The sequence below is a fragment of the Protopterus annectens genome, chromosome 3.part1 (assembly GCF_019279795.1).
Source record: "Protopterus annectens isolate FY-2018-M chromosome 3.part1, PAN1.0, whole genome shotgun sequence".
In the NCBI taxonomy this organism is placed as follows: domain Eukaryota; kingdom Metazoa; phylum Chordata; order Ceratodontiformes; family Protopteridae; genus Protopterus; species Protopterus annectens.
This window is the reverse complement of record NC_056732.1, coordinates 1,495,744,837-1,495,765,936: the sequence shown is the minus strand read 5'-3', so window position 1 is coordinate 1,495,765,936 and position 21,100 is coordinate 1,495,744,837. Positions and strand designations below refer to the sequence as shown.

The 21,100-nt window shown below is 38.1% G+C and overlaps 1 protein-coding gene across 1 annotated transcript in view; it reads right to left on the bottom strand.

Annotated features, from left to right (window-relative positions):
• Window positions 1-21,100, bottom strand: part of DLEC1 (DLEC1 cilia and flagella associated protein) — a 2,498,134-nt gene that overhangs the window by 656,265 nt on the left and 1,820,769 nt on the right. The window contains exon 29 of the mRNA XM_044067561.1: window positions 16,667-16,890. Coding sequence (XP_043923496.1) covers window positions 16,667-16,890 — 224 coding nt within the window. The remainder of the gene's footprint in view (window positions 1-16,666; window positions 16,891-21,100) is intronic.

Here is a 21,100-nt window from a genome sequence, read left to right as displayed (position 1 = left end):
TTAAAAGTTCTATCTCTCCCACCGTATCTGTTCCCAATGAACACTTAGATAATGCTATTAATACTGAACTATTATATACCTGATTGATAACTTTAAAAACATCAGGATATGATTAAAAACATTTCTTATTAAAATGTCAAGGGTATGAACACAAATAATATTGTTTCATCCAATACCTCTTCTGTTAAAAGTAAAACAATTGGGAGAAAGAAGAGTAAAAACTCAAGAGAATCTGATGGAACAAAATTAGTTCTACTTCTTCTAATTTATCTGACAGTTTTACAACTGATTATTCAAATGATAGCATATTAAACAAAAAGTAGTAGTAGATATTGATTTAGAACTTTTATCTGTCAGGTAAACATTAACAATTATTCTGGCATATACTAAAATATAATAATAAAATAGCAGAAAATGGCATTGAAATACAAAATAATGATGATGTTTGTGATAGAACGGATGAATGCCCATTTGCTAAATAATATAACTTAAATAATAGTGCTGGTATTTTAGGGACTAATGAATCCAGTAAAATTATCTTACTCACAACATTAAATCTAGAAATTGTTTTAAATCATTCCACTTCAAATTGATCTGAGAACTTAAAATTCACTGATGATGCTTTTTCAAAATTTAAAAATTCTGAGAATAGGAGTACAAACAATTGCTTAGAGTCACCATGTAAGTCTCAAATTTTAATACTTGAAGATTCCATACTGAAACCTACAGTACAATCTCTTGCAAATATAGATAAGGAAACAACAGTCATTTCCTTGCCTGGACTATGAATCACATGTTTCCTTTTTAACACAGTTAAGTTGTAACTGTAACTAAGATAAAATGTTTCTTCTGTGGGAATAAATGATCTTTATAAAACACCATTAAATCATAGAAATAATAATATACTAACATTTATTGAAATATTTGAGAAAGTACATGTAGACTTAGTTCTAAGTGAAATGCTTCCATCTTCTAAATGGAATGACTGTGTACATACTAAAGCTCACATGTACAATACTTGGCTCTGATAATTATCTTTGCTGTATAAATAATTATTATAACTTATTGGGAAGATTGTATTTATAATTATCAATTTCTTAAACTGGATAAGTTACACTTTAAGATATATGGCATAAGGTTTGTTGCTGACAGTGTTGGTAGTTACCTAAGAACTTTTTTAGGGAAAGTACATATAGTGCATTCGATGATACCATCAGAAGAACTGACTATACTATTACAGTATTTTATTGTAATGGACAAGTCTACAAAAAGTTTATGAACCTAAATCATTAATGAGTATTAAAGGTTATGACAGAGTTACAACAAAGTGTTGGAATCCTGATCAAATCTGTTTTCCAGGTTATATTAGATATGATTGTATGTGGGATCATTTAAGAGGTGGTGGTGTACTACTCTTGGTGCTCAGAAGTATAAAATCTTCCTTAGTTACAGTAACTATGGTTTTGGAATGAAATGTAATTGAAATGAATGATTCTTTATGAAGGGCAAACTAAGGATTATAGTGTGTTATCGCAGCCTCTCTATTACTCCTGAATTTCATTTAGAATATCTAGACACTTTTGACAACATTACTGATAGGAGTAATATGTTATTACTGGGTGATTTCTACTACTCAAATATTAATTGGACATGCTATACTAGGGGAAGGATGCCCCCTCTTGTAGAAGGAAGCAGTAGACCACAAAAAACAGAAAAACTGGCAGGCCAAAAAAGAGCCATAAAGGTGACAGAGTGGACTGTTGAGGATAGGAGAGGGATTATGTATTGTTACTATTATGAAAGAAGGTAAAATAATTCTGGATAATAGTTATTTAGAATGATTAATAGAAAAATTAATGGAAAGAAAAATACTTGTACATGAATAATGGTTAAAAGTTTCAAAGGGAAATTTGTATTCACTAATAAAACAGATTTATGAAAAACATTACATAGATGAAGGAACTTTGGATCACCTGGGAAAAGATGTGAAAAGAGATGTGTGAAACTATATAGAACAAAGCCTAGAGATTTTTGAAATGTACAAAAAAAGAAATAGTCATGGGAAAGATAAACAGATCTGGTATGGTGCAATATTTATGCAAAGGACAAAGCTAAACTAATCAAGACAAAAATAAGTAGCTCCAAAGGTATTTGAAGAGAAATATAGGCAAAGGCACCCCTATTTAGAACATTTCACAATAAAAAAATAAAATAAAAAAACAAAGTGTGAATGTAGACGTGAGTATTAGTAAAGCAGAAATTAAAGAAATAGAAATTGAGGTTATGGATTATCTGTGAAATGAAGGATTTAGCGTGGAGAATCCAACACAGCTAATGTTACACCATATTGGAATTGTCAGCCCCAGAGTAATGAGCAATAAGCAGAACAGAAGGCATCTGAAGAAAATTTGTAACATGATGATGCTCTGGACCCGTCTTGTAGGAGACCGATATAAAAGTCCAGCTGAAGGTGCATGACAAGGGAATCAGCAGGAAACAGTAGCAACTCCAATGCAGGTAATATTGCAGAGTGATGGGACAAAGCATTCCCATATCAAGGAGCAGCAATGAAGCATGATGCATCTGAAGAAGATATGGCACAGGAAGGTTTTCAGGATCTTTCTGTAGATTGCTCACAGAAAACATAGAACAAAGAAGACACTCTCAACCCAGATGAAAATGATTTAAAGGAAACCCTGCTTGATTGAATTGAGATGGATAGACATTAAGACAGATGAAAGAAACAGATTACAGAAAATAAATAAAACCACAAATGTTAGATTTTATAAAACAGATGAACACAATAATCGGGACTATTAAGATAAATTAATGTGATATAAGACTATATTACTGCACAGCTAAACTAATAATCGATAAAATGTTACCACAAAAACATAGAGTAACAAAAGAAAGGATGGGATCAAGTAAAATGCCACCATGGACACAGCAAATAGAGAAAACGGCAAAGCAATTAAGACAAGAAGTATCTTTCTTGGAAAAATGTAGAAAAGGGAACACCTCATCAAAAATATTTAGAAAGCTAGATGAGATAAAAGCAACACACAGTATCAAAGCAGATCAAGATTTATCATATATTATTGACAATCTTTTTCTTCATTCACCTTTTTCCCAGTTAGGGGTCACGACAGTGGATCACCTGTCCGGTCATGATTGGCAGTGGAGTTTTATGGTGTTGAGTTGCCAGCCCAGTGCCCAACCTTCTACAGAAGACACACACATGCACGTACTCACGCCTAGGGCCAATTTAGACTATCCAATCCACCTACATTATGTCTTTGGGATGTGGGAGGAAACCAGAGCACCTGAAGGAAACCCATGCGACCACACGGAGGACATGCAGACTCCACACAAAAGGCACCCCAGCCGAGGATCGAACCGGAGAACCTCTTGCTGTGAGGCAGCAATGCTAACCGCTGCACCACTGTGGCCCTATCATATACTATTGACAATAATAAACTAAAAATATCATTACAGGTAGAAAAACTTAGAAGGTATGCAAATAAATGTAAAGGAAAAGTACACAATAAGCAATTTATGGATGACTTAAAAATATTTTATAGAGATTTGGGAAACAAAGCAAAAGCAATAGCAATGCCACCAAACATTAAGAGCTAGGTACATTTTAGAGAAGTATTTACAAAGAGCCTGTAGAATATAACAAAGATGTTGAATTGATAGAATAATTAAATGAAACAGTAAGAAGCTCTAATGCAGAGTATATGAAATGGGATGAAGTAATGAACAGACAAATTAAGAAAAGCTCCTAACTGGAAAATCCAAGGTCTAAATGCATTGCCTAACTTCTGGATAAAAGCATTAACATCATTACACAAAGATTTAGCCCTGAGTAGGAATTACTTATATGTACATACCAAACAGATACCAAACTGGTTAACAACAGGAAAAATTATACTCTTCCTTAAGAGTGAAAATGCAAGCCATTGTAAAAACTACAGACAGATAACTTGCCTTCTGGCAATATACAAGCTATGGTTTATAGTCATTTGGAAATGAAATTCAATCATGGCAATAAAACATAAGGGTAACACAATAAAGTCATATGAAACATAGGATCATTTGATGCTAAATAAAGCCATAATAGAGAATTTAAAAAGGGGAAATCTAAGTATGGCATAGACAGATTACCAAAAAAAAAAACCTGATAGCATTCCAAAATTCATGGGTAAAGAAATGCTTACTGATGTATAATATACACCATACACTGAACAATTATATTACAGTAACCATGAAACAGTGGCAAATCATGTTTGTCATGAGCCATGACAAAAGACAAATTATTATCCCAGTATTAAAAATTCAAAGGTGGATATTCCAGAATCTGTCATCAATGCTATTTTTTCTTGCCTTTAACCCATTAAGCTATTGACTAAACAGATTAGGCCATGGTTACAACTTGGCTCTCAGAAACCAACCTTGTTAAAAGACAGCACAACTACTTAGTGTGGTGACTTAAAATTGTATAGTTTATCAGATAAGGAGTTGAAAGCACAACTACAAATGTTTGAAACTCTGTCAGATGATATAAGAATGTCATTTGGTCTTGGTAAACATGCAAAAGCAACATTGAAAACAGGGAAGCTGAAGTAACAAGAAAATATTAATTTGGGACAAATAATGTAATATAAAAGAACTTGAGCAAGAGAGAGAGTGTATAAATATTTAAGAATAGATAGCTGACCTGCAATAAAACATGAACAAATGAGAATAAAACTCAGTAAAGAATACTTTAGAAGACTAAAACTAATACTGAAAAATGTCTTGACTCTAGGAATACAGTCCAAGCTATACACCAGTTTTCTCTTACTGTTCTAACTTACAATTTAGGGGTGATTGGATCTAAAAGGTATTGGTCCAGTTGGACAGAAAAACAAGACAAATACTTTACTCCTATAAAATGATATACAAAAATCAGTGTATACAAAGATAATATATTAAAATCTTCCATAGATTCTTTAAATTCTATTAGTAACATCTCTTCTAGTTTTTATCTTCCATTGTGGAATACAAAATTGACTATTCGATGAAAGAAAAAGATAAGAGCTTTTAGGATTTACAAATACAGACCTAATAAATTTATTAAGTCTAAAATAAATAAAATTAGTAATACTTTAAAATCACTAAGAAAGAAACTAAATTGGACAAGGATAATGTTAATGAAAATATTTTATAAATATATCAACAAAAATATTAAATCTAGAAATAATATTTGCACTATTAGGATTAAGTTAATCTATAATCAAAACATTATAGCTGATGAATTCAATCAGCATTTCTTTAATGTATCAAACCATATTTCAAATAAAATATCTATATATGAACAATCTATCTAATCCAATGAATGCTTTGTCAAAAAAAAAAAAAAATTAGTTACTGGACCTGATAAAAAACACCTATCCTAATTTTAAGCATATTGTGGTCCCCTTCGACCTTAATGTTACCAGCTTGACTCCCAGTACCCAATGTCCACACTGCATCTACCAGCTCTTCTTCAACCCCCCCCAGACTTACTTCATTTTTTTTTTTTTTTGTGGCCGGTTGTGGATCCTGAGGGTGTCCTGGGGGTTTCAGCTCAGCTCATCTATGCTTTGCCCAGGGGGATGTTTTTACTACCTACCCACTTCCCTTTCCCCACCCACCACACTCATTGTTTCTACATCCAAGGGCAGTTCCCCTCTTTAGACAATGCCACCTTAGGGAGCATATCAACAAGAATCATCCCACATGGGATGGGCATGCCCATCCCTTCCCTAATGTTCCAGCAGTCACCTGAGCTGCTAATCAGACCCAGGTTGGCTGGGCCTTAGTCAGGGCTTTATCCTTCTATGCCACCACAGTAGCTCACTAAGAATAATATTAACTAAGATTAAGGCATATATTCAATACATTTTTTAATGGATTTGTTCCCTTGATATGGAAATTATCTCATATTACCCCAATTTATAAAAATGATGATAAATTAGAAGTAATTATCCACCCATTAGTTTAATATCCATCCTCAGTAAATGTTTGGAATGATGTATAATACATCTTATCAATACAAATTCTAAACCTAATGATGTTGACTTATTACAACATGGATTTGTTAAAGGCAAAATTACTTTGTCTAATATGACTGATTTTTATGATGAAATTTCCATAACATTAGATAATGGACTAGCTACTATAGTTATCTTTTGAACATGGCATACGTTTTTGATATGTTACCTCATTCAACAATAATATTTACTTTACAAAAGATAAACGTTGATACTTATATTATTAGGTGTGTTGTGAATTGGTTATCTGAAAGAAAACAATCCATATGTAGTCAAGGAGAATTTTTATTATATTTGCCAGTGTGTTAAAGTATTCCACAAGGATTAGCCCTTGGTCCAATTTTATTTAATATACTGATTGCCACATTACCATTAAATAAATCACATTGGGTGAGCTAATACACTGACAATCTTAAGATTGGATTGACAATCATTAATAACAGAAATTATGATATCCTGGACAAGTATTTATATGAGATAACGTCATAGGAAAAATGGGTTTGAGTTTTAGTTCAGACAAATGTATTATGTACTTTAAAAAATGCATAATAAGTAAATCAATTTATGTCAATTTATTACTTTTCATAGGTTCACAGGTTATTACTAGGCTAAGGACACATGAGTCTTTACAAGCCTAGACAAAAAAAAAAACCCAGGATATGACTATAGTATCTCCCAATTCCCCAGATATGGGATGGTGTAGTATCAAAGTAGTGGGTCTTTGGGTGTTGGAGCCCTGGGTAATTTTGCAGACTGCTTTGTTAATAAGGAGCATGGGCAATACCCCAGGAGTGAATGTATGGTTCCCCATCCATTTATGCAAATTCTTTTTGAAGAGAGTGTGGGATGTTTTTTTTTTTTACTAAGCTGGGAAGTTTATTCCATAGATGAGGTAGCCTTTGTGATATGAATCTGTCTCTCCAGCAAATTCTTTTAGAGTCACAAATAAGGTTCAGGTCCATGGAGCCCATATACTTTGTATAATGTTTCTTGCAAATATGTAACATTTTCATCAGGACTAGATCAGAGAATGCCTTGTAAGTCAGGCATACGTCTCTTCTCAATAAGCGATATGAGACGGAGTAAAGGGATGGGACATTTAGTCAGTCTGCATAAGATATGTGTCTTACACATTGTATTTTTTTTTTAGTTAGAAACCTCTGGGGCCACTTCAGTCGATGTAACTGCCTGGTCAGATACATGCAGAAGGGAGCACTGTACTTGATTATGGGCCTGATGAGGGTCGAGTACAATGGCACTATGACTTCCTTTTATCTTGATCCCATGCCTTTACTTGTAAGTTGGGCCACACAGAAGGATTTACTCCCTACTGTAGCTACATTGTGGGGAAAGTTTAGTTACTATCTATCTGTATTCTTAGGTCCCTCTACTTTTAGATATGTGCTAGCAATAATATAATTTGCAGAGATATCTGATCTACTGAAGGGTATGATTGCACATTTTTAAGCATTTAGTCTCAGACCATGGTTTTGCACCAGTCATTTGTCATTTGCCATTTTTAGGCCTGTTTGTAGGATGTCATCATCATTTGGGGATCCAATGATTGTTCCCAGCTTACAGTCATTGGCAATCTTGGTGAGCCAGAGGCCCCCCAACAGTAGCCTTCACTTCAGAGAAGTATATATAAACAGGAGGGGTCCCAACACTGTGGATCACTGCTAGTGACAGGTTTATTATCAGAAGTGGATTCACCTGTCTGGACAACTTGTGTCCTGTCAGTGAGCCAGCTGGCTAACCATCTGACGATGTACAGGTTTCTGCCCAACTCAGTAAGTTTATCTGTGATCCTGAGTGGGAGATTGTATCAAAAGCTTTAGCCAGGTCGAGATAAGTGGCATGTAATGTTTTATTCTCATCCACGGCCCTCATAACTTTCTTGAAGAAGTCCACCAGACTGAGCAGGCAAGACCTTCCTTTGACAAAGCCAAATTGTATCTAGTCTACTTTTTGGAGAGTTACTATGTCGTTATTGATCATGTCCATGATAAATCTCTACATAACCTTGCAGAGAAGAATGCTCAAGCTTATGGGTCTGCAGTTGCCTGGGTCAGTTGATGGGCCCACCTTGTGCAGAGTGACGATTGTTGCAGTCCTCCATTCCTCTGGGACAAAGCCCATCCAGTGGCTGCGGTTAAAGAGGGTTTCTAGTGGTCCTGATATAGTATGTTTTAAGCTATTTAAGAAATATCTTGGAAATGTTTGGATCAATGGAAACTGTGTTTTTGGCTTTAGCGAATGCAATAAGGACCTCTTCCCTCATAATGACTTGTAGGGAGGTGGCTGCAGCTATTTCACTAGGTGTGATGGGGGGAGATGTTTGTACTGAACGTCCGGCAGGTTTACTATAGTTTCAAGCTGGGTGTAAGTGTTGCTGCTCATGATTAACTTGGCACTTTGGTGAGGGTTTCCCCTGAGGTTATGAACATAATTAAAAAAAAAGCCTTGTGGTTATCTTTCATGTGGGAGGCTATCTTTGCCTCATAGTTTGCTTTAGTAGATTTGACCAGCTCTCTAATTTGTTTATTTAGACTGGCAAGTGTCTTTTTGCACTGTGCTGTCTGTTCCTTCTTGGCTTTGGAGAGGATGGAGTTGAACATTACAAGGATTTAGAAGTTGTTATGGGTAACAACTTTAACGTTAAAAAACATGTGGACACAGTTTGTGCCTGTGCGATGAGACAAATTGGTGCCATGATGAAAAACTTTATAAAAGGGGATCCTGAGTGTTTGTCTGACCTTTATAAGATATATATAAGACCAATTATTAAGTACAATAGTAGTTTTTGTATGTGTATAAAATGTCGGTTGGAATTGCTTGACAGAATACAAAAAGTTTTTACAAGAAAGGCTTTACAGAATAATGATCCAAATTATTTTTAATGTTGATGAAATCTTACTGTTAATTGTACATACTGATATTGAACCAGTAACAGTCTTTTTATGTAACAATAGTCACAAATTATGTTTTAAAAAGTGTAGAACTTATTGAAGGTTTAATTTTCATAACAATTAAAATACCATTATTTTTAGAACAAACTGCCTTTAGATATTAGGTGCTACAATATTTTATTAGACTTTAAAAATAATCTTGATTATTAGTTTGGTGACAGACCATGATTTGGTGGAACTAGTGTTTCTTGAAGTTTTTTTAACCTGAAACATTGTCATACTTTAAAGTTATGAAATATATCAATTATTTTGATTTGTACTATTTTAATTATTTTCAAAGATGTTTTATTCTCAAAGTCCAACTGACATCAGCAGATTTTCATCAACCAGGTCTTGTCTCTTTAATTCTGATTCCATCCACCTACTGTAGACTGCATGGAACATGCTCTGGAATCATACATCCCTTTCAATAGTGTTTTTGCAATGATTCAAGAAACTGTAGATAAAGGTACAGTTACACCTGCAGATTTGGTAGATAAATTTGTTTCAGTAGATGGATCAGCATATATAGCCACATGTCATACAGCCTCTACTACTAAGCCCATAATGAATTGGTAGATATTTTTTCTGAAAATGAAGGTGAAGGGGAAGTAGGTTATTTTACTCGTTATGGGAAATTAAAGGTGCCTCATTTTTCTTATTCTAGTACTTTCATTCCTCGTAAATGTTCTAACATTGTTCAAAGTTTTGAAAGGGTATTATACAAAAAGTGGAACTTGAATACCATAAGTTTGCTAGATCTAGAAAAGTGTATAACTTATCTAGGGGTGAATGGGACACTTTGAAGTTATGTAGAAGTTCAGAATGTGATGTTACATTTTGTCAGGCTGACAAAGGGGGTAACTGGGTGTTGTTGTCCAAGGAGAAGTATGATAAAATGGTGTTTGATTTGTTAGCTGGTCAAGATTATGAAAAATTGGCAAACAACCCCAGGAAACATTACAACAGTCAGTTAAGAGAAATTTTGGATATAGGGGAAAGACTTGTTTTTTTCATAGAGAGGGATGTAAGTTGTATGTTAAGCATCCCAAAGACCCTATTTTTATCCCATCCTTAAAGTGCAGAATAATCTAAATGACCCCCCCCCCCGGTAGACCAATTGTGGCAGGTGTGGGTCATTCATGCAAAATATTGGGATTTTTTTTATTTCCACTTAAAGAACTTTCTATTTAAAATTCCTTCCCATATTAAGTGCACTGCTGATATTTGTCAAGAAGTGAAAAACATTCAGTGGTGTAAAGACTTTTCTGGGCTACAGTAGATATTAAAGCTTTATATACCAATATTAAAAGAAGGTGGGGAATAGAACCAGTTCTTTGGATGTTAGGGGAGTGGCCACATACAGCCTTTCTATTGGAAGTATTGGAATTTTATTTAATGCATAATTATTTTTGTTTTGGGAGTGATTATTTTTTGCAAAAAGAAGGCACAGCGATGGGGGCTTCTTTTGTCCCAGCTATGCTTTTTATTTTTATGGCCTTTTTTGAGAATAGATTTATTTATTCTACAGAATTTTTTGCAAAGAGTGTTATTTTGTTTAAGCATTACATTGATGATTTAATTTTTATATGTAGGGGAAATTTGGATGAGTTTTCTGTATTTATTAACCAGTTAAACCAGAATGAACTGGGATTTACTGTGGATAGAATGAGTATACAATTTCTGGATGTGGAATTGTATGATAAGGAAGATTTGATGGTAGAACATAAACCCCATGTGAAGCCTACTGCAGTTAATAATTTTTTACAGGCCAGCAGCATGCACCCATCACATCTTATGGAAGCATTGCCTATGGGTGAATTTAAAAGGATTTATGAGAATACTTCTGATAAGAATTTGGTGGAAGAAGAGTTCATGACGGTGGAACGTAAATTGTTGCAAAGGGGTCATTCTAATGTTAGTTTGAAAAAAGCTAAGGATAGTGTGTTAAAGGTGGGGGCAGCAGCTGTGGTAGGGGACATAATAGTTAAGATGGTTTTAAAAGGCATCATCCAGATCAGGAAACTGATAGGCAGGACAAAGTATTGCTTTTTGTTACCATATTTTCCCCATTTTCTGATATTTTGAGGAGGTCAGTGAAAGATTTGTGGCCAGTGATATGTGAAGATTAGCAACTAAAGCATTTGTTCCCTTCACATGTTACATTTTTTTATCAGAGGTATTTAAATTTACGGGAGTTGTTAGGTTTCAAGAAGGTTTCTTTCCAGGGGGCTAATATGGAAGATGTAAAGTATGTTCTAGGATTAAGAACATTTCAGGTAGAAAAATTAATGGTAAACCATGTTGTTCCATGGGAAGGTTTTCATGTGTTTCTTGTGGGGTGGTTTATATTGTAGGGTGTGGGTGTACTCCTGTGAGGTGGTATGTTGGACAGACAAAACGTATGGTAAAATTTAGAATTTTTGAACATCTGGGACATATTAGAAATAGGAATTTGGATAGCCCAGTAGTTGAACACTTTATTAATGCACACGGGGGTTAGCTTCTTCTTTACTGTGTTGGCTACACCTTTTCTTACTAAGGGTGGGGATTTTTTAGCTAGTTTGTTAAAAATGGAAAGCAGGTTCATTCTAAATTATAATACTTTAAAACCTAAAAGTATGAATCTAGATGTGAATTTAAATGTATAAGTTATAATATTTATATATGATGTTTTGTAACTTATTGTATATGGAAAATATTTTACCCTTTTTAAGGGTATGTTTGTTTAAGCAGGTTCTTGTAGTAGATTATTGGGTGATGGGATGATTGTTTAATTGGAGCAGTTTGACATAAAATGGGAATGGCTGGTGGCTTATGTTATTCCTTGAAGGCTGTTTGTCAAGGTAGCAGAAGCACCATTAAAAGTTGGAATTTGTTTCCAGTGACTGCCTCCTGAGTGTATTCTTTGGATATTTTGTGTTGCTGTGTGTTTGGATGTAAGCCCATAGGGCAAACCACCACAAAACTCAACATTCTAATCATTGGAGATTCCATTGTGAGACCCACTCATGTCCCTCTCACTTGGCTGACTAAGGTGAAAGTGACCATCAGCTGCTTATCAGGGGTCAGGATCCACCAGATTATGCATACACACAGGTCACTGGACCATAAGTACCAGTATGTTTCACTTGCAGTCCATGTGGATGTAAATAACCCAATACATATCTCCCTAGAGTATAAGAAGAGAGAAACACATGATGGAGCTCTTGGAATATTTGTCCCAGGCTGGTATGAGCATTGAGCCTAGCACTGAGCAGCATTGTACCTTCTCCATGGATGATGCCATTATATGAGCAGAAGATAACTGACTTTAATAATTGGATTAGTTTCTAATGTCATTATAAGGCAGTTCAATATTTGCCAGCACTGAAGAAGATGATGAACAGACCATGCTGCTTTGCCAGGGATGTTCTGCACCTCTCCCCTCTAGGCTTTCAAATATTAGCCAAAACATTGTCCTCCCCATAATGCCTTTTTTAGGCAATGCCAAACTGACAAGCCTTCTGATGTAACAAATCAGAGCCAAGAAAATCTAAAGGTGTTATTGCTCAATACCAGGAAACTAAACAAGAAACTCCACTCCCTGCAAGCTCCCCTCACCCTAGAGAATAGTGATATCTGTGCACTCACTGAGACATGGTTTAAAGCAATAGAGAGCACCCCAGCAGTACAAAGCTATAATACCTTCCATAAAATTAAGCGAACTACTACACAAAAAGGGACTACAGATGGAGGTTCATAGGTGTGTACTAGGCTAATGGCCCTGGAGCCTTTACAAGCCTAGCTCATAAAAGTGCCCTGGCTTCGTGCCACCTGAAGTATTGATTTACATCAAAAATAAACAAACCTCAATACTGGTCAAACAAGACAATGAGCTTTTCCATGTTCAAATCATCAAAGGCAAAATCCCATACTGCTTGCAAGCTAAAGGTCTCCTTCTATGACCCAGGAAACCCATAACACATATTTAAACTTACTCATCATCCACCCCAGTATCATATTCATGAGACACTTTAATTACTCCACTATTAACTGGGAATTCTATAATATGACACCAAATGTGCATGCACAGATACTCTCTGGACCAGACACCAACCAGATGCACAAACATTCTGGAACTGGACCTCACTAATATGGGACTGTGTTGCATATTCCCAAATATAGTGTCCTCTCTGATAAGGTCAGACCACAAAATGGTATCCTTTGAAGAAAAAATAAAACCTGGAACCACAGCTAACTCTGGAACATTCTGGAATGACCTTTAGACTAACTCCCTGCTGTTAAGTGATAACATGGTAAAATTTAAAGTCCCCTAAACATGGAGACATTACTGCCTGTGTTGAACTGTTCACAGAACCCCTGTACAAGCATGTTAATAACTGTATACAGGCAGGTGTACCTACCAGGAATCAGTACAGAACTAACTCAAAAAAATGAGCCACCAATCATGGCAAAAATTAGGAGGTGTAGCACCCAGCAGGATAAAAGTATTCTCATTAAACATAACAAACAATTTGGAGGACATATAAAGTCTGCCATTCACAAATTTGAGGTAAATCTGGCCTTCTAGGCCAAGGACAACCATGAGGCATTCATTAGCTAACCAGCTGTACTTTAGGCTGTCAGCAACCTCAAAGGCAATACACTACTGTGTGCAAAGCTCATTGTTAATGGAACCACTTACACCGAGTCAAAAGATACAGGAAACCTACTGGCAGACAAATTCATCTCTAACTTTACTTCCCCAGCCTTTCCTCAGGAAATACCATCAAATATAACTCCCCCAGCTATCACTTGGGAACAGGTCCTCAATGCTCTCCCTAAGGCTAAGAACACTGCATAAGTGGGCCCCAACAATATCCTAGGCTGCCATCTAAACAGAATGAAACATGTCCTATCAAGCCCTCTGGAAACACTATTTAACCATAGCCTCCAAATGGTCTTCATGCCCTATGACTGGAGAACAGCAACCGTCATCCCTTTGCACAAAGGCAGACCATCTATGGACCACGGACACTGTAGATCTATACATCTCCTTAGTCTCATATGCAAAGCCATGGAAAGAACATGGAAATGGGTAATAATGACTTAGGAAATCTCCAGACACTGGACCCAACTCACTTTGGTTTCGTCAAGGACAGGTTATATCTAATCAAACTAGTGGACTTCTTTGAGAAGGTTACCAAAGCAACAGATGAGGGCATAACATTTCACATTGCCTATGTTGACCTGGCTAAGGCATTTTACATATTACCTCAGTACAGCATTGTTGACAAACTCAAGAGATTGGGTATAAACCCTTAAGTCATTCAGTAGATAGCCAGCTGGCTTACAGACAATATGCAGGAATCCAGAAGTGGGGCATCCATCTCTGTAAAGAGGCCAGTCTCTAGTGAAGTCCCTCAGGGATTGGTCCTGAAACTGCTCCTTTTTTTCATCTACTTCTCTAAGTAATGGCCAACATTAAGGGCTTCTAGCTGACCACATTTGCAGATGATTGCCAATTAGGAGCAAGGACAGAATCCCCCACTGACACAGACAAATAGTGGATGTCAGAGACATGAACTAAAACTAAATGCCAAGAACTGCATAATAGTTTCCTTTGGAAAATCAGCCACTTCAGGTAACTACCATATTGACAACACATCTGTAAGAGTTGACCCATTACTCATGTATCTGGGGAGACATGTAGACAGAAATCTAGCCTTTGGCTATAATGTGTCTATGGTAGTGAGGAAATCATCCTACATTGTGCAATTTATGAGCAAAGGTATAGCATCCAGATCCAAAGAGGTCATTGTTTCACTGCATTTGGCAGTCATCAGACCTATCATTGAGTACAGTGCCCATTCGGTATGTACCTAACTGGGCACATCCAACAGCTGGAACATCCACAGAGGTTCCTCACTGAAATAATACAGGGTATAAATAACATGTCCTACGCAGACCACCTCAAAGCCCTAGTCATGCATTCTGTCTCCTACAGGATGTTGAGGGAGATCTATACCTGGAATACAAGACATCATCAGACCCCACTTTGATAGACCAAATGCATATCAGCAAAACAGTCAGCAATAGAATTACCCATTCTAAAGACTTAAAAGCTTGCCTGTGATATAAACAGGACCTGCTGGAGAGACAGGTATGTATCCCAGGGACTATGCCTTCTCTGGAACAAGCTCCCTGTCCATGTAAAGCAGAGTTGATCCATAATTCAGTTCAAGTGTAACTTGGACAACTGGATGGGGAACTGGAAATTCACCAATGGTTTGGCACCTATGTCTCTAATGGACACAGGCAACCTGTAAATGGTTCATTTCTCAGGCCCCTGCTTGTAAATATTTCATCTCCCACCCCCTGCTTACACTACCAAAGGTACCAGAAATTGTCATAGATGTAGGATGCTTAGCTAGACTTAAAAAGGCCCCAGTGGTCAGTAGCCTAGTACATACCTATAAATACATGATTCATGTCCCATTATGGGAAAGTTTAATTATCCACAGGTATGGGGCAAAAAACATGAAAAAGAAAAGAGACTGGCATTTGCCATTGGATATTTTCTGTTTGTATTAATAATTCCTGTAGAAATTATCCTCATAACAACCATCTGCAATTAGTCAATGATAATTATTTAGAACATGAATTATACTGTACCAATTGAAAGCTAGGATAAGCCTTCTAAAATGGTGAAGTGCATACCTGGAGAGGTAGACTCAAATGAAAAGTGCACTGAGACTTACAGATTCAGCACTGGTAAAGTCTCATCTACAGTGCTGCTTGCAATTCTGGAGACCATACAAGTCACAAATCTTGGTAACTGGGGTTCAAAGGAGGCAGGTAAAATGGTGAACAGAATGGGTGGAATGTTTTAGAAGGAAAAACTGACTGGCCTGAGTATTTGTCTTCTGTAGTAAAGAAGGAAAATAGTACATTTGATTTAGCCAACATGATTATTAATGAGACTCAGTATATAGTACAGTAAGTAAACTTACCGTAACAGTAAATATTCGAATTATCACTGCTGCAGTAACCTCAGCAATACGAGATGTATCCTGCCAAGGCTATAACAGCTGGCCAGCTTCAAAAGCTTCAGAACACTTTCTATGTATCCAGACTGTTAGTCAGCTTGAGACAAGCTCCCTGGGACAGATGGAGGCTAACATCCTCACAAGGACAGTGTTATGAAAATAAAAATAAGGGTCCTCACCCTGGCAACATAAAACATACAAAAATAATGGAGATGGAGAGAGGGGGGCAGCAAATGTGGCAGTGATCATTTGAACATCTAGTGTTACAGTACGTTTACTTGGCTTCAACCTCATGATCAAACCACACCAACCATGGGTAAATTCTGATATACCCATGCACAATCATGGATTTCTGTTTTATTGTCATTGGCAATAAGCTGCCAGCAAGGTAGTGGACTCACAAGCCAACCAGAGGAAAGAACCTATAGAAACAAAGGGAAGTAATTAGAACAGAAGGCTATAACCATTCTGCATTCCTGACAACAGGAGGAGAACATAGCAGCTGTGACAACCTCACAGAATCATAATCTGGAATACATGATTCTTGGGCACATTAGTCCAAACTTCTATGCAAAACAGTGTGTTTAACTATGAACTGAAACATCCTTACATAATCGGTTTGAAGAGATGTTGAGGTGGTAACACTAGAAGATGAAGGGATTTTATCCCAGTCTGACATCTGGTATTTGCACCCTGTAGACATCGCAATAGATCCAATAAGTTCATTCCCATCTGCATCTTTCCTAGGAAATGGATCTCCATAGGAAACCAGCAAGTCTAGTAATTGTGAATCTCCTTTCTCTTTGTTGTATGTCTGCCAGTTCAGACGGATATCTATTAAAAAAGAAGATATTTTAATTACAAGATTTAAAAACTGCAGAACTAAGGCAAATGAAAAAAAAAAACACAATGCAAGCTAAATGGGCACTGAATATTTTTATTGCAATATGCAGTTATGATTGCATTGTACAAATAAATGCTCTAGATTGTTTTTTAACTCAGAAGAAAGATGGTGTTATCTGTTTTCAACCTTTCACGCTGAAGCATACTACGGAGTCACTTCTTTCACAACAAAGAATCAGCAGGTATTAAATATAAATGGTGCATCTGAATAATAAAATATACTAAGGAACCCAGTTTGGCTTTGTCAAAGGCAGATCATGCCTTTTAAACTTGGTTGACTTTTTCGAAACAGTCACCAAAGCCATTGATGAGGGAAAGGCAGTCCATACAGCCTACCTCGATCTGGCTAAGGCCTTCGATACAATACCCCATTCGGGTATCATTGAAAAACTCATCAGCTTAAATGTCAACCCATACATCACAAGATGGGTTGCAAACTGGCTGAGTGACAGAACCCACAGGGTCAGAGCTGCTGGCGCCATGTCAGACTCAAAGCCTGTCACAAGTGGTGTCCCACAGGGCTCAGTCCTGGGCCCACTCTTGTTTGGCATCTACTTTTCCAAGTACAAGCAAACACAGGAGGGCTATGGCTGACAAAGTTTGCAGATGACTGCAAACTGGGCCATAGTAGAAAACACATCTGACACAGATATCCTTCAGAAGGGTCTCACAGAAACGGATAACTGGTGCCAGAGCCACGGCCTAAAGTTAAATGCCAAAAATGCATAGTCATACCCTTCGGGAAAAACAAGGTTACCCCTAGCTACCAAATAGGTGGCAATCCACTGAGCACAGAAGAAGTTATCAGGGACCTGGGGACCCAGGTTGATAGTAGTCTGTCATTCGACACCCATGTAGCTAAAGTAGTTAGGAAGACCTTCTACATTGCCCACCTTATCATGAAGGGATTCTCATCTAGATCAAGGGAGGTCATAGTCTCCCTTTACTCATCACTCATCAGACCAATGATTGAGTACAATGCCCCATTCGGAATGTATCTGACCCGACACTTGCAGCAGCTGGAGAGGCCACAAAAGTTCCTCACCAAAAGGATAAAGGGTCTCAAAATCTGTCCTATGCTGCCCGACTGAAAGAACTCCAGCTCTATTCAGTCGCCACCTGCTCAGAGGTGACCTTTGCCTAACATACAAGGCCATGTCAAACCCAGATTTGATGAATATGCTTCACCTCAAAAATCTAGATCCATCAGAGCCACAAGGGCGGAGACTTAAACCTTGACACGGCTATTAATAGGACGTGCTGGAGGGATAGATTCATCACCCAAAGACTCCCTATGCTGTGGAACAAAATCCCGGTACATGTGAGGCAGAGCACCTCGCTGGCCTTGTTCAAGAGAAATCTTGACCAATGGATGGGAGATCGCAGATATACCCCAGGGATTACCTCAGTGTCACTGCTCGACAGAGGCACAGAAAAATAATGGGTATAGTTCCCCATACTAAAGGGGTGGCCTAAGCCACAAAACGATGGGCTAGGCTTGTAAATGCCCTCGGGCAGATAGCCTAGTATGAACCTATGAACCTATGAACCTATGAAGCCAGGCAAACAGATTAAAGAGATACTTTAGCTGGCTGCCCAAATGATTTTTGCACTTCCAGCAATGACTTAGGTTGCAGAGCAAATTCTATTATTGAGGAAACCTACAGTAATTTTTGTGAGAGATGCATCAAGATGTTCTCTGACAAAGGGCACCATTCAGATGGTCTCCAAGGGTGATAAGCTACAGCCCTCCACCAACCTAGGTATGTCAACAATAACAGTCACTTGCCTTTAACCTGCAAAGTGGGCTAGGCAGTTATTTTATGATCTACTTGACATTGTCACTGAAGAAGGTTTGATGCCGAAACCGGTCTGAAGGAAGGGAAAGAATAAAATGAGAAGTTATATACCTACCATAACGTTCCATGTTAGTTGTCTTCTTCTCGCCTTCTTTCTTGCTGGATGGGTTTGGAGCCAATCCTCGGCTCCGACTCGGCCAATACTAAAGCTCGAGAGCTATTTCCACCGGCTCGAGGCTCCCCTATATCCCACAATGCTAGGCGGTAAATACCCAGATCTCGTTTGATAGCTGAAGAATAGCAGTGCTGGTCTCCTAGAGACAGAGAAAAAGGGAAATCCACCTCTATAGAAAGACTACCTGTAGAACTATCAAACAGGGGCAATAGAGGTGGTTGACGCTATGGAAGAAAAAAGATCCCAAGGATCCTCTCGGTCTGTCCAGGCTAGGGGGATGGAGGGTGGGACGCAAGAAAGAAGGCGAGAAAAAGACAACTAACATGGAACGTTATGGTAGGTACATAACTTCTCAATGTTAAGTTGTCAATCTCGCCTTCATTCTTGCTGGATGAGACCGCGTCCCTAGCACCCTTATCCTGGGTGGCTCATCGGAACAGACTCTTGAGTACGGTGGAACCAAAGTTAGCCTGGTTTCTGGAGGCCATATCCAATTTATAGTGTGATATAAAGGTATGAGGAGAAGCCCATGTAGCTGCTTGACAGATGGAATCTATGGGCAGTCTGTCTTGAAATGCTACAGACGTAGCTAACGCTCTGGTTGAATGAGCTCTAGGTCGTGATGGTAGCTTTTGGTGTCTGAGATCATAAATGAAGGAAATTACAGAGGCCAGCCATCTTGAAAGGGACACTTTGGAAACTGAAAGGCCCATCTTGCCTTCTGCATAGGATAGAAAGAGCTGGTTAGACTTCCTAAACTGTTTAGTCCTATCCAAATAATAGTGAAGCTGGCGATGAACATCTAGGAAATGTAACTTTTGTTCTGACTTGTTGGAATAATTAGGGAAGAAAACTGGAAGGTCGATTGTCTGATTCAGATTCGCCTCAGAAGAAACCTTTGGTAAAAAGGAAGGGTTGGTCTGAAGGGACATCCTGTCTTTGTGGAAAACTAAATATGGAGGACGACTGCAAAGAGCATGAAGTTCAGATACCCGTCTAGCAGATGTTATGGCTATTAGAAAAAGGGTTTTCCATGAAAGCAATTTCAGAGAGCAGGAAGCGGCCGGTTCGAAGGGGGGGAGAATCAAGGAGGCTAGAACCAAATTTAAGTCCCACAGAGGTGGGGGGTCTCTGATTGGGGGCTTGAGCAAAAAGATACCTTTTAGAAAGGCTTTGCAAAGTTTATGGGACATGATGCTGGAGTCTGAAAAGCCTACATGGAAATTAGATATAGCCGCCAATTGTACTCTAATAGTAGACGAAGAAGAACCTGAGTGGAAAAGTTCTGCCAGGAAGTCTAGTATAGACTGGATAGGTGCAGTGAAAGGGTCTATGTGATTAGTTGCTGCCCAGAAAGAAAAACGTTTCCACTTGCTATTGTAAATCCTTCTTGTAGAAGACTTGTGGGAAGCTATAAGTATGTTACAGACCGAATGGGAAATTAAAGGAAGCCTGGCTAGGGTAGGAAGCGGAGCAACCAAGCTGTGAGGTTGAGAGATAAGAGGGAGTGGTGCAGCTGACCCGATTGATGGGTCAAAAGATCTGGCACTGGATCCAGATGCCAAGGCTGCTCCATCTGAAACTGGTGAAGGAACGGAAACCATATCTGATGAGGCCAGTAAGGGGCAATGAGGATCATGTCGACTCTCAATGCGGTAGCTTTCTGAATTACTTGAGAGATCAGTGGAAAAGGAAAGGCATACAGAAGTCTCCGGGGCCAATCGTGGACTAGAGCGTCCCTGGCGGGTTGACCTTGTAGGGGAAAGAGGGTGAAGAAATCATGACACTTGCTGTTTTGGGGAGTAGCAAAAAGATTGCAGCAAGGTCGGCCCCATTTCTGAAAAATGTCTTCCAGCACTGACTGTTTGAGAGACCACTCGTGTGGTATGAGTATGGCCCTGCTCAACTTGTCTGCTATCATGTTGGACTTCCTGGGGATGTGCGTTGCTATCAGAAACCGCTGAGATGAGATCACCCACTGCCAAAGTCTGAGTGCCTCTCAACATAAGGGATAAGACTTGGTTCCGCCCTGTTTGTTGATGTACCATACTACAGACATATTGTCTGTCTGAATTGCAATAGTCCCGGTGGGAAGAGAGTGCTGAAGGGCTTGCAACGCTAAAAGTACTGCTCTCATCTCCAGGACATTTATGTGCAGATGGCTTTT